At 40.1% G+C, this 14,215-nt stretch overlaps 2 protein-coding genes across 2 annotated transcripts; one reads left to right on the top strand and one right to left on the bottom strand.

Moving 5' to 3' along the window:
- Positions 1 to 4,208: 4,208 nt before the first annotated feature.
- On the top strand, positions 4,209 to 4,949 carry RB195_005584 (uncharacterized protein; the record flags this gene model as incomplete). The annotated part of the gene is made up of 1 exon (XM_013443451.2): positions 4,209 to 4,949. The coding sequence occupies one exon, from the start codon at positions 4,209 to 4,211 to the stop codon at positions 4,947 to 4,949; it is 741 nt and encodes a 246-aa protein (XP_013298905.1).
- A 478-nt stretch (positions 4,950 to 5,427) lies between these two features.
- On the bottom strand, positions 5,428 to 7,708 carry RB195_005585 (uncharacterized protein; the record flags this gene model as incomplete). The annotated part of the gene is made up of 3 exons (XM_064178179.1): positions 5,428 to 5,500; positions 7,319 to 7,480; positions 7,656 to 7,708. 3 exons carry the CDS (start codon positions 7,706 to 7,708, stop codon positions 5,428 to 5,430), a joined length of 288 nt encoding a protein of 95 aa, XP_064035254.1.
- Between the last annotated feature and the right edge of the window lie 6,507 nt (positions 7,709 to 14,215).

Genomic DNA, 14,215 nt, shown 5'->3' on the forward strand with positions numbered 1-14,215 from the left:
ATCTGAGTACCTCAGCGTCGACACTGTCCAGCAGCGTAACGAAACGGAGAGTTGTTACCAAGGATTCCACGCGCTCTTTTGTGATTTTACCAATTTGACGGTGCGCTGGACAACAGCGTCTTTTCGCAACATCTGGGTAATCTCCGCCATGTAACTGTGCAAGTTGTACTGCTCGTAGAGCCCAGGGTGTATACTCAAGTGCTTTTCGCTTACTTAGACTAATTATGAAAAGCCCATGTGGTCTCATTCATTTCAAAGGATTGAAAGATTTGATCATTTTTTGTGAAGGTCTCTATTTGCACCTACCATGTGTCAAACGAGCGAATATCCTCCGTTTCCAAACAGTGATTCAGATTTTAAGCCCCCTGTTGTTGTTGTTGCTGTTGTTGTGATTTACACTCTTGTTTACAGTTTCAAAGGGTCATGCTATTCAGATCCTTTGCCATCCAAAAGCTCCTAAAGCTTCAAAAAAATTCGCCCATTTCTTGTTATTCGTATTTCTGCGTATTTTTCATTTTCCATATTGCAGTCTGAGTCAACTAAGTATGTACTGGAAGTCACTGAAGTATGTACTGGAAGCATCGGCTGAGCAACGGTTGCATCGAAGCACCGCACCAAAAGAGACTCCTATTGTCTGATCCTATTCCCCTTGAGGAGCTCTAGGAGCAGTGAAGAATTAAAGTAAGTGTTTAATTAATCTAGCAGTTATTTCAGCTAATTTAATATGCATTTTAATTTATTAAAATTACAAATATTACAATGATATGGGGGCTCTCAAGATTTGGTTAGAATCCACGAAAATCTGCTATGAGTCAGAATGATTACGCGTTTCTGGACATTGCGACACAATCGAGAATTCAGGAGAATCGCTGGTGTCCTGAAATGACGTTCTTAGTTTTCCACGTGATTATTGTGATTACTGGTGTTTGGTGCTGCGTTTTTTCTGAGCTGATAAGCTTTTTGAGAATAGACTAACTTCCGTTCCACTTGGGCCACCCTAATAATACAATAATAATACAATGGCCCCTAACACAGGAGTTACGATCGTTAGACGTGGAAAGCATCTCAAGGTGTCAGAAGCAGTTAACTATCAACATCATGGATCATGAAAAATATTTTTTGTTTTAAATACCATACCATACCATGAATCTGACGTGTTATGTATTTCTCATAGAAAGACCTCAATAATCCTCAAAGGTTCGCTCAATCATGCGGCGCGTACGCAAGGGTGGCACGTTGCAATGCAAGCCTTCGTTAAAAGAACGGCGGCTTCCGGGCCGTTTTTTACAGTGACTACGGAGAGATGAGCGGAGCCCCCCTGTTTTCCGCAATCTACGACTCTGTTTAGAAGCTCTTCACGAGAAATCCGCACCATGTCAGATTCGTGGTATGCTGGCTCTAAGTCGAAAGCGGTGCAACTGCCATAGAAACCAGGATAAAGGTGCACTTGAATTTTCTCAAGAGGGGGTGTCGTAAGAAAGGTGTGGGAGTAAGAGAAGGTCGTAAGGGAGTGGAACGCCAGAAGAAAGTTGGGAAGAAGAAGTAAAAGTGAGGAGAGCAAAGAGGAACGAAAGAGAGATAGCTGCTGTTAAATAAACTCATAGCTGTAAGAAGCAAATAAGTAGTTTGGTGAGGGGCGCAGCGGTGCTATCGAGCAGGGTTCCACGATCGTTCAGCGCGGTGTGGCTTTTTTTATTGAAGTGCACATTAATCAATCCCTGACAGAAGTGAGATCTCTGCACCTTGTGTTAAGGAGTTTAGCGAGAGTATTTCTTATCGAACAATGCTGACTTTTCATATCATCACTCAAGTAAGCACATTCGACGCTATTAAGAAGCGAAAAAAAGACATCTGCAGCTGGAGATAGTGGTTAATTTAGTGCAGAATAGTCTTCACGATTTGATGAATAACGAAACAACACGATAAATTCCATGCTGCAGAATTTTGCGTAGTTGCAAAAACAGATTTGTTCCTATTCGAGCGAAAAATGATGTTCCTAACTTTCCTGGCTTTTGTGAAGGTTGTTGAGGAAAATTTTGAATTTTCCTCAAGTAGCTCTTGAGAAAACCAGGGCACCTGCAGAGAACAAAATTTGTGGTGAAGGTGAAGGTCAGATTTTTTTCCCAGATACCCCATCAAAATACCGCGTCGAATTTTTCAGCCGCGCTAACGTGATCTTGCGACGAGAAGAATAGCTAATTTTCAGATTGCCGCCTGCGCCTCAAAATCTCTGTGATCCTGAACAAAGTCCAACAACTCAGCTCATCGTTTGCAGAACTTACTTGGTCCAATATCATAAATGTTTCTTATATTTTTCAAGTTTCTTTTCGTTCTCTCAAAAGTTAGTTGAGAAAAAGTTGAAAAGTTTGCTAAAATTCTCAACTTCTTCTCAACTAACTTTCAAAGAAAACCAGAGAGTCTCTACGGAAAGTAAATTAAAGGCATCACAACACGAATCCGAGGTGGTATGGGTTTCAGGTGGAGTATTCGTATACGGGATAGCAGATTATGAAGAGGGGGATGATTCCGTCCATTTCTTCCTAATTGCCGTAAAAAACGGCCCGGAAGATACGGCTTCGGACGTTCTGGCGCACTGTTCTCCACAAGAAGTTCGACTGGAGCCTTGTGCACGCGCCACATCTTCCGGGCTGTTTTTTAGAAAATCACCCCCCCCCCCCTCCATAATCTACTATGTCGTATACGAATACTCCACCTGAAACCCGTACCACCTCAGATTCTTGGGGTGATGCGTTTAAGTAGTCGAGGACTGTTTCAGCCAACATGGCAATCCCGCGCTCTAGGGACTATCGCATGGCCATCTAGGCGCGCCGAAGCGCGACTGCGCCGTCCGAGCAAGTCTCATGAGTTGCGGGTGAGGAAACCGGTATTTGTATTGAATAAGATGAATTGTGCAGAACGCGACTTACAGTAACGATACAAAAATGTGCAATATGTGCAGTGCTCACGCATGGGATTTCACGGCAGAGTGGGAAAATGACAACTTGTTGCATCTTGGGGTGGTTGCAGATGAGATACATTTGCTATTTTACGACTAATGTTTAGGCCTTAGGGCCCCGATTTATTTATTTACTTCTAGGAATGATTGCACCGCCGATTGGCCCTCTCTCCCCCATCTCCCCCAGCTACATTTTACCCGAAATGAGCCGTATGAGAGAGCTTCTTTCTAGCAGACTGAGTGTTTATGAAGTAGATTTCAGGTCTGATTGTAATTCCTTACAAGGGTGAGCATCTTATGAGAAAATCCGTGGCTTTGAATAACTTCTAAAATAACATGTTCTAAGAGTGGTCTAGTGGCAACCTAAGCGTTGGTTTCACTGTGTATTTTTTCTTTGCAACCAACATTGAAATCGCTCATCGTGTCGCTAGAATTTAATTTTTGAAAAACTTTCAAATCCATTTTAGAGAGAAAAATCTGTAAACAAATCTTACCATTATGTCAAAGTTTATCGGAAATTCGACATGTTAAGGCTACTTCCACATTAATTTACAAGTTGGAATCAAGGTTTGAACGAGGAATCTATAACCCTTTACAATTACAGAATTTACGTGTCTTCAGGACCATTGTGTCATCCAACTACTTACCTGTGAACATGCGGAAGCTCACGCGAATCTGAAAGCTAGATGGAAATAGCAGAAGTATTTCAAAACCTACATCACCCAAGATGCAACAAGTCATTTTTCCACACTGTCGTGAAATCCCACGCGTGAGCACATTTTACACGCCTAAATGTGTGGTTACTGTAAGTCGCGTTCTGGACAATTCATCTCGCAAAAATTGACGGAGTCGGATGAGTTTTCCAGGTGTTGTTATTTGCGGTTCAATCTGGAAATTATTTATTGAATAGGTTTTCTTTGTAACAAATTGCATTAGTTGTGTTGATAGTGCTTTTGCTGTATCAGGTGATGCGTTTGATCTTACACCGATATTATCTTATTAATATGTGAAACAGATTTCGGATGAATGTGACATATGAGTATGACTAAATATATGGATGAAACGGCACCGACAACCTTGGATTGTAAGATCTCTCCGGCATAGCTTCGCTTTTGCTTACAGGACATCCAGACTTCTTTTTTTAATTGATTGTAACCGTCATCTGTTATTGCTTCATTTGTGTGGTTTTGTTCTAGTGAACATTGTTCTCAGTATAGACGATTTCTAGCGACCTCATTACAGTTTGTCAATCATGCTTGGTGGAAGAATAGCTGTAGTGACTGGTGGCGGCTCTGGTATTGGTCGTGCGATTTGTCAACGTTTAGCAAATCATGGAGCTAAGCTCATTGTAGCCGATATGAACGAGAATGCAGCTATGGATACGGTGGGAATTTTGGGGGAATCCACCGAACACTCTGCCTTTGGTTGTGATGTAAGCAAGCCCGATGATGTCGCGAAACTTCATGAGTTCATCATCCAACAGAAGAAATCTCCCCCAAATATTGTTGTCAACTGTGCTGGCATTACGAGAGACTCGACTTTGATGAAGATGTCTGAGAAAAATTTTGATGACGTTGTAGGTGTAAATTTGAAAGGAGTATTTTTGGTAACGCAAATGTTTGCGAAATCTGCTGTTTCCAGAAACACACCTCTTTCAGTGATAAATGTGTCCTCCATCGTTGGAAAAGTGGGTAATTTTGGTCAGTGTAATTATGCTGCAACAAAAGCTGGTGTAGTAGCGTTTGGAAAATCTGCTGGAAAAGAACTTGCTCTGAAGGGAGTTCGAGTCAATACTGTTATGCCCGGATTCATACGAACTGCAATGACAGCTGCTATGCCCGAAAAGGTACTGAACAATATATGTGCACAAATACCGATGGGACGTATGGGAGAGCCAGAAGAAATCGCTGATGCTGTGCTGTTTCTCGCCTCGGATTTGTCGAGTTACATGACTGGAGCGACTATTGAAGTAACTGGCGGGTTACACATGTGATTTATTCTCTCGCATAGATTTAGGTGATTGTAAGAACTTAGTACAAGTTTCTGGGGTTTTTTTTTGGAAATATTTGTTATAAAATTGAGAAACAGTGAAATCTTTCTCAGGGATATCTTTGACTATGTACTTATACTGGAGGGATGCTCACGTATAACTGATTTTGTGATCGAAATTTTGCATGTTTTTATTTTGCTCAACCAGACTTAACTACCTTAACTGTTATCCATTAGCTTAGTATTGCCTCTTTTTCTCTGTTTTCTTCTTGTTTTCTCTTTCTTTTTCTGTTATTAGAGGCTGTGATTGTTTTTCTTAACTGTTATCTGTCAGAAAATTACCGGACAACTTCCAATGAAAATGTCAACTACTTTTTTCTTTGTTTGTTCTTAACATTGTAGCTCATTAGTAACAGAATAGTTGTCTTTTCATAAATCTTCTGCGTTCTTTAGAGTCAGGCTTCGATGCCATAAGGGTTTAACTAAGTTGTATGAATCTTGATATCACCGAGAAACTTCCGATATTCCGTGCTCGGCCTTAGGCCTCCGCCTTGTCTGTGATGATGGTGACCGAAGATCTAAGCTGAGAATTTCTGACAAGGCCGCACAATAAACTTACTCAGATCTTGTACGAGTTATGTATGCGACTCAGCAGTCAACGGATAACTGCAAGGTGTACTCTTATTTCCCTCTTAAAATCTCGTAAACTATTGCTAACTTGCATCGCTGAAATGGTGGCTCCTCGATGTGTGATGTCAAACGGAAGTGAGACCATTTCTTTTCATCTTCTTCTGTGGAATGCAGCTTATTCGGAACATTTAAGGGATAAACATAGTAGGTATAGTAAGAGATATTATGAGCATAATACATGTGTAGTCCAGTGCCTTCAAACTACAAAGGAGGAGGAGTTTATCTAAGATCTTGGCTGAATAAAGGGGCTTGGGATCTAGCAAACACCGCACGTTTTTCTTGTTTCTCTTTGCTTTGCACTGTTTTACTTCATGAAAGACAATGTCATTACGATCGAATTGTCGTCATTATTTTTTCTTGTGTTGTCACAAGCCTGTTCGAAATTAACGTCATAAATCAAAGACAACGATGAGCTGGTACAGAGGTTTATTGACGTCATAACAAGTTGAGAGTAGGTGTTGTTGAGATGTAGCGGCACTGAACGTAGAGAGGCTTGTGAACAGTTAGTTTTCATGCGTCAAGGTGCAGAAGTTTTCTGTTGTGAGGAGGTGTACTGTATGAATTTGGGGACACGGAAATCGCATTATTATAAGGTCGGTTCCAACTCCAGTATATACACAGTCCGCAGCTCAGGGACTCTCTAGGATGCGTGTAATGGTCGCTTATCAATAAACACCACTTGTACGACATTAATGCTCGATACTGGCAGGATTCCAGTAAGATCTATCGAGGAATTTTATTCGTACTTGTTTGTTAGATTATTTGTTGAATCCTGATATCCAGCAAACCTTCCCAGGCATAACGCATAAATATATTCTATCAATGGAATATATACTTAAGAGAAGTGAATAAGGTGTATAGTCGAGTCAAACGACATAAATCACGAGTGTAGTTGCGGTGCATTTGTGTACGCTCTCGAAACAGCACGGCAGAGGCAGCAGTTGGGACCTAAATGGGACCGTCGCAAACTGCAGCGAGGGGTGCCACCGGAGCTCCTCGAGAGAAGTCGCGTACGCAACTGCGTGCGTGCTTCATGTCGTTTTGATCCTACTATAAGCTTGTTTTTTATCTTATTCTTTCTTTCCAAAAAAGAAGGCACAGTATATTAGCATTAACATTAGGACTGAACGAGGTCTTTTTAACCCGGAAACAAATAAGAAGTACAAATGACTTCACTATTAGCATGGTCTTATGAGTTGTATTTTTAATGGTAACGTGGCTGAGAAGTATTTTGCGGAAGGTTCATCCTTTTAAACAGCATGCCAAGAAATGGATGGTGTGTGAACGGGAGGTGGTTTTGCGAATAAACGATTGTTCTGCTTCTTTGGTTGGAAGAAGAAGAAATGATAGAAATGAACCCGAAATAACGTGTGTTTCCCACAAAGAAAGGGATTACGAAGAAGTTTGAAACAAGAGATAACACCTCGAACGTTGCTCAAACCCTCTTTGAAAAAGCAGTCTCGACACTTCCACAGTTCTTATGGGACCATAATCTCAGCTCGTTTGCCCTCTACCCACTTCGCGAAACGGTTGAATTCTAATTCAGCCAGCTGATTCATCTCAATGCACTGAAAAAACAACACTCAACAACATTTGCCATCCAGATGTGTCGAAATATATTTGCTGTCGTTTAGACGTCCAATGAGATGTATGTCCGCACTGTCACCGATTGTATTGACATACATTTCACTCTCATCGATGTTTGTTTTTTTTTTCTTTTCCTCCATGTACATATCTACAGGTGCATCCATCAAAATGTCTTCTCCTTTCTGAATGAACTCATCAGTTTTGCAGATTTCCGAGATTTCTGGATTTCTCATACGAGTTTCCGTATTCGGCAAACACCTAAAGATTACCGTCTTGATGTTTTGAACTGCGAATGAGACCTTTGTCGTTTTCGTGTTCAACTAGTTCTTATCGTGATCGCATAAACTCATTTACTGGTTCTTATATCTACTCCGTGTCTTCTTTCAATCCCTTGAGGAATGTAAATTGTTGAGTTCTGCCTTTACTAAGGAACCTCTCAGGACTTCCAGTTCGCCGACTTTCTCCTTCATGCGAAGTAATGGACATTTACCTAAAAAGCGAGTGAAGTCAACTTAGAAAAGGGAGGCAATTTTATTTTATTTTATTCTATTACTATTTTTTGTGCAGAATAATGGATAGAGCGTGGTCATTTGTTTGAGTAGTCCCAAAAATCGTAAGAATTAATGTAGGAATATCTTTGGAAAGTATACCTTTTGTTTTATTTTCGAACTTTTTGATGTCTTAGCCATGATTTGTTGCTTGTGGTAGATTTCTGAAATGTTATATAGTTAGTTGTCCTTTATTAGTTATGAGCACCAGTTCCGCTCGTGTTTTCATTGTTTTGGTAAACATTACTCGTTGCTAGTATTTCTTCTACTTCTGCTATTTCTAGTATCAAAAGAAAATATCGCTAGAACGTTTGTTACTAGTATTACTAGTCTGTATAGGAATAGTTTCGATTTTTGGAAAGTTCTTGGACATTTTGCTAATTCCATTCCGGCGATTTCTTTGGTGAATCTTGAATTTCTTATTTTCTTTCTTCGTTGTAAGTATTGCAAAAAACGAATACTGAAGGAATCGTTTTGGTCTGTCATCTGGCCTCAAACTGGCGAACTTGATTTGATGGAGTTCATGTGTCATTTCGGATTATTTGCTAACTGTAGTCCCGCAGCGCTTCCGATTTTGCCGCTATTTCTGCGGTCTTCCTACATAGTATTTTGAATATACTTCTCAGAATGCACAAAAGTCAAACATTTAAATTTGAAAATAATTCTATGGTGAATGGTAATGAGTTTTGCATAAATCGTTGATTCGTTGATTCAGAATTAATCAGTCGTTCATTGTTAATGTGAAATTCTTTTCCTCACTTACTTTGGAAGTGCTGTTCGAGTGCACTTTGTGATGAGATGCAGATGTTTTTTACCTCGAGCGTACATTCAGACTGCTTCAGCTTCTCGTTAGGATTTTTAAGTGCTTTCATTTCATGGTTATTTCATAAATCATCAAGATTTATCCAGCGATCCACATCCCATTCTACGTCGCATTTCAGGTAGACGAAATCTATCCGGAGGATAAAATTCCCCTCACGCTATTTCCGCGTTCTCGTTTCCATGCCGATACGGCGCGCTCTTTGTGGGATTTCCTGTATTTGAAATGACTGCGGCCACTTTCAGTTAATCGCGTCGTCCTCTTTTATTAGGTTTCGCTTTTGATTCTACCTCGAATGTTTTACACCATTCTCTTATCTACTCGGAAATAAACCATGACAGATGTTTCTCCTATTTTCCCCTTCTTTCGACTTGCGTGTTTCCGCTACACATCTTTCACGAGAAATTTCCACGCTCTTTTAGTTGGCGAAAGATGTTTTATGCGCATTTTAAATATATTGTGGTCTACAGCGACTTCGCAACTCATTTTCAGCATCTTCATCATTTCTCAAACGCGCCCTTATGCTGCAAATTCATCTTAGAATCCCTCTTCTGTTGTTCGGTCAGTTTTTGGCTGCGCGAGCGTGCTTTCAACCACCTTAATTTTGCAGTGCGCATGCTTCCCCGGGTTCGGTTATGGAAAGTGAGTACTTGTTTGCATTCTTTTCGTTGAACTTCATTATATTTGTTACCTAAGTGCGCTTCCAGTCCTATTTCGGGACGAACTTTTTTTTGGTGTAATTTGTGGAATTAAGATTGAAAATAAGGTATATTTCTCGTTCTCTTTTCTCGTCCATTCTCTTTTTAACATCATTAGATGACCGTAGTGTCACTGTAGTTTGAGTGCACATAGTTAGTAAGTGGAAATACTGAAATATAGTGGATTTTTTTTCTTGAGAAAGAGAAAAGTGCGTAAAGCTTGAAATTCTGTCTTGTGTCGAGTTTCCACCTGCTCCTTTTCCTAATCCCATTCTACTAGGTGAGTCATGATTTTTTTAACTATTCTATTCATACTTCTGACTAGTGCTGGCGCTTTTTCTGTCATATTTGTCATTTCTACATCCTTCTTTTTTTATTATAGGTCAGCGAAAACTGAACCCAGTGCATTTAAATTGTTTTAGCCATTTCGTAATGTTTTTGTTCACGTTCCTCTCATAATATACTGGACCTGAATTCGACGTTATATTATTTGGCTTCTTACTTATTTGCTTTCTCCTTGGCATTGCAAGACCCTACCATCAAAAAATCTGAACTCTTGCTTTTTTTTCGAAAGAGCATGAATCACACCATTATAACATTGTCGAAATTTGATGAATCATGCATAAGTTTTCACTATCTGCCCATAGAAGTCTCCTCCTCCTCTCATTCTTGTTCGCTGCCCGTGCATTCTTTTTTTTGCGTGAACCTTTATGCAAAAGAAATTCCTTTCATTACAAGCTGATTAGATATAAAACTTTTGACTTTTTGGTCTCTTCACACTATTGCTTTCAGATTTTTGCTGCTTTACTAGAACTTCGGCGGTACTAAACTTTTTTTCCATTTATCAGAAGCCTTTCGGTATTGTGATGTTCACCATTCGCTTCATAATTTTCTTAATTCACACTAATGCTAGCTGGTGCACAGATGAATGCTCGCTTGTTTTCTTGCAATATTCTTTTGCTGCATGAATTTAGGCGGATCCATTCCTCCATCATACGCTCACATAAATCCTAGATATGTTAAAAGGATAGCCACATGTTATGTTCACATCCTTTTTTGTCTCATTTATTTCTAGACATTTGGGATAATGAAATAGATAACAACTAACAGCTAGATCCCTTTTGAACTCTTCCACTCACATTTTTCTCCTAAGATTAAACTTCTCCGACATGGACAAGTTTAATGGAAATGTGTTATTTATTTAGGTGTAAAAGCTTGTTTCCCAATAAATTGCATATTGTGTGCCTTAGGAAATTCTTTTAGTCGCCTCGAGCTGTAAAATTGTTTCTTTATTTGGAGCGTACATTTTCGTTGCTGCTTCTATAGCGATTATTCCAGTTGGAAAAAATTTTGGTTAAGCGCAGCAACATATTAGAGGTCTACATAGTACGTGCAGATTTCAGTAGATCTATCTGTTCGAACTAAGTGTTGTCTGGAATTTTGACAAATTCCTATGGTGTCTTTCTAGATTTTTTTTTGTTATGCGTTCGTTTTTGTTTTGGACTGAAACACCAAAAATTTGTTTCAAAGCGCAACTCTCTAGAAAAAAATATAGGTTGAGTTTTGAGGAAATTATGTTTTATTTTGGTGAAATTACACGCGTTGTTATTCAAAGCAAAATGTTTTCAGCAATGCGCTCAATTATGATTCTACTTTATGACTTATCTTCCCTTAAATTGGACTGTTCTGTTCTGTTCTGTTAGTTCTGAATTTCTCTTGCAAAGCATAGAACGCCAGTTCAGAGAATTCGTTTCATTTGGAATGTCTTTAGGCTCACTTCCTGGTTTTGACGTATAATTAATAGATAGCATCATTTTGTCACCAACTGTATTATGACAATCTGTGTAAATCAGTATCCGTTCATCCAATCCCATGCCTTAGTTCTGTTTGTGTCTTTTTCTATTCATCGAACTTGTTTATTACATGCAGCATCTTTTGACTTTGATTGCTGCTTTGATTTTTCGTAATCTAACATCAATTTCAATTCATCCAACAAATTTCTGCGATGATGGTGATGTATGATATTTTGAGGAAATGTGCAATATCTGCATTGTAAATGTACCGTGATTAAGTTAGAAAGAGCATGCGCATCCTGTGCATCAGTTTAGTATGGACATGCCAAATACCCACTGTGCTTATTGTTAGTGGAGATAGAACCGATGGGGTTCATGGGTCGATTGTCTGCTGCTTTGGCATAGTTGAAGATAGGAGGCGAAACGGAGTCTATATTCTTGACCACGGCCTCGATTTGCTGACGTAAACTCTGGGAAACCTCCAGAAACATTGGTGCTTGGTTTCTTCACTTGAACGTCTAGCTTGCTTTAAATTTGGCGGTTAATTAAGAAGGAGTTCGTCGAAATGTGCGATTTTATACAAAAGTCTTTTGATAGCATTGTTGTTCTGAAATGGGGTATCATGATTTTGCTATATTATAACGGGCTTATTCTGCCTCTGTTTGTTTGTTTCTTTGTTTGTTTATGTGTCACGAAATTCCTAAAAGGAAGGAGACGGGTCCAATGTCGCCGAATTAGTCTCCCGTGGTGCGGTAGTATCCCGCAGTAACTTCGTGTGGATATCGCAAAATGGGACGTCACAGCCGTTTCATAGCCGTGGCCGCTGCGCTCGTTGTTTTTCAGTTCTCTTCCGCGTTCCTTGCTTGTTTGCTTCAAGTTGGTAGCAAGCCTTCTTCAGAAAGTGGGAATACGAATGAAACCGGTTGCCTGCCGGTTGTATGTATTGTATGCCTGAATAGTAGCCAACAGTTTACGTGATCTGTCGTGGAACGTTATCTTTATCAGTGCGTTGATGTTGTTCAAATTATTTTACGTTGAAACATCATTCTGTGATAGCTGTTGGGGAAAATAGGATGAAAACCCACTTTCAGTGTAACGCTTTCGAATCGTGTCTATACTTTACTGGTATCGAAGGAGTGTTTGAAGTTGAAGTTTGAATGTTCTCTAAGTGTAGAAATGACGCATATAGAAAGAAAACTATAAAATCTTTCGCCTAAATTTATTTAAAGGAGAGGAAAGCGTTGTTAGAAAGACACAATCCTAATTTTGCAGGGAATGTCACTACTACTAATTTTTATTGATCAGTGAAGACGAGCGAAGCTAGCATAGAAAGTCTTGTGTTTATGATAATTTGCGATTGATGTGGTGTTTGACGAGTTTCTCTCTTCATTTCCCCTTACTCATTTCCGGAAAATGGAACATTTCGTGTAATCCTTATCATTGTTTTCGCCTTCATTCGAAGAAACGCTGAATTCATCTTCAGTAGCATTTTTCAAAAGGAATTTATTACTTCCGTCTTTGTAATATATAGGCACCAATATCTGTGTTTGTCCCTATGACCGCTGTTACTGCTCGAAGCGTAGGTACTGGAAGCAAGTAGTAAGTAGATCAATAGTGTACGTATATGTGATGTGGGGTTCTCGTAAAGAAATTTTTGTACATTTGAATCAATATTTGACTAGCTTATCCTCCACGCGATTGATCGAAATTTCGCGGAAACGTACGCCGTACGCAGTTTGAATAGGACTGGTCTCTAATCGCGATATGCCGTTTCACGGACAGTGGCACTTGGCGACACGAAATGCCGGACTTTTCGCTCTCCAACCTAGCCGTTGCTTCTAACTGTATTTGTTACTGTAAGCCTATAAAATGCAGTCACTTATAATGTAGTCGTACCATTAGAAGTGACCAAGAATTAAAAGCATCACCCCACGAATCTGGGGTGGTACGGATTTCACGTGGAGAGTTCTTATACGGGGTCGTAGATTGTGGAGAAGAAGGTGATTGCGTTCTTTTCTCCCTAGTCGCCGTAAAAAACGGCGGAAGATGCGGCGCGAGCACGTGGCTGGGGCGCTCCAATACAACTCTTCGTGGCGCCCTGGAACGCTCGAAGCCCCATCCTCCTGGTTTTTTACGGCGATTAGGAAGAAATTAACGGAATCACCCTCTTCTCTGCAATCTGCAACCCCGTTTAAGAACTAGCCGCCTGAAATCCGTACCATGCCAGTGGTATGCTACCTTTAAAGAGAACAATGTACTTCGAGGAAGTTAAAGACTTCTGAAGTACCTTAATTAGCTAGTGATTTTTAGGAAGTGTGCTAGAGATTCTTTTTGCAACAAAATTACCATTCACGGTGGAACAGATTTTGTAGGATTTCTTATCGTACAATTTCTGGGAGTTCCAGGATTTCAATTCCAATCCATTATAGAAGGTTTTTCACAACTTTTTTCTGTTATTTATGTTCTGTTGTCACTTCAGAGGACGTAGGAATTCAGCGTTCTCCTCTGGAGGGCCAAACACAAAGGCATCAACCCACGAATCTGGGGTGGTGCGGATTTCAGATGGAGAGTTCCTGTACGAGATCGTAGATTATGGGGAGGTGGGTGATTCCGCCCATTTCTTCCTAATTGCAGTAAAAAAACGGCCCGGAAGATGCCGCGCGTGCACAAGGCTGGCGCGCTCCAATCGAACTCGTAGAAAATAGCGCGCCGGAACGCTCGAAGCCATATCTTCCGGGCCATTTTTTACGGCAATTAGGAAGAAATAGACGAATTCACTCTTCTCTCCATAATCTACGACTCCGTGTAGGCATAATCCACCTGAAACTCGCACCACCCCATATTCGTGGGGTGATGCCTTTAAGCGTTCTACTTTTTTCTTGTCTTTCAAGAATTTTGTTGACAGGCAGTAACATTTGTCAACCCGTTTGCATTTCTCGACGTGGAGTGATTTTCCCCTGGAACTTTGAACATTCCTTGGAAAGCAACGTACATTCTTCGAAATCAAATTCTAATTTGTTTTTGCTTTCACAGCAACGTTATGCATTGACGTCATGTAATCGGAGGAAGGAAGCAAGGGAGAGATTTAGGAAGTTTTTGACATTAAACCGACTACTCGTTTTCAACGCTGACGC

The sequence above is a fragment of the Necator americanus genome, chromosome I, assembly GCF_031761385.1.
Source record: "Necator americanus strain Aroian chromosome I, whole genome shotgun sequence".
Classification (NCBI taxonomy): Eukaryota; Metazoa; Nematoda; class Chromadorea; order Rhabditida; family Ancylostomatidae; genus Necator; species Necator americanus.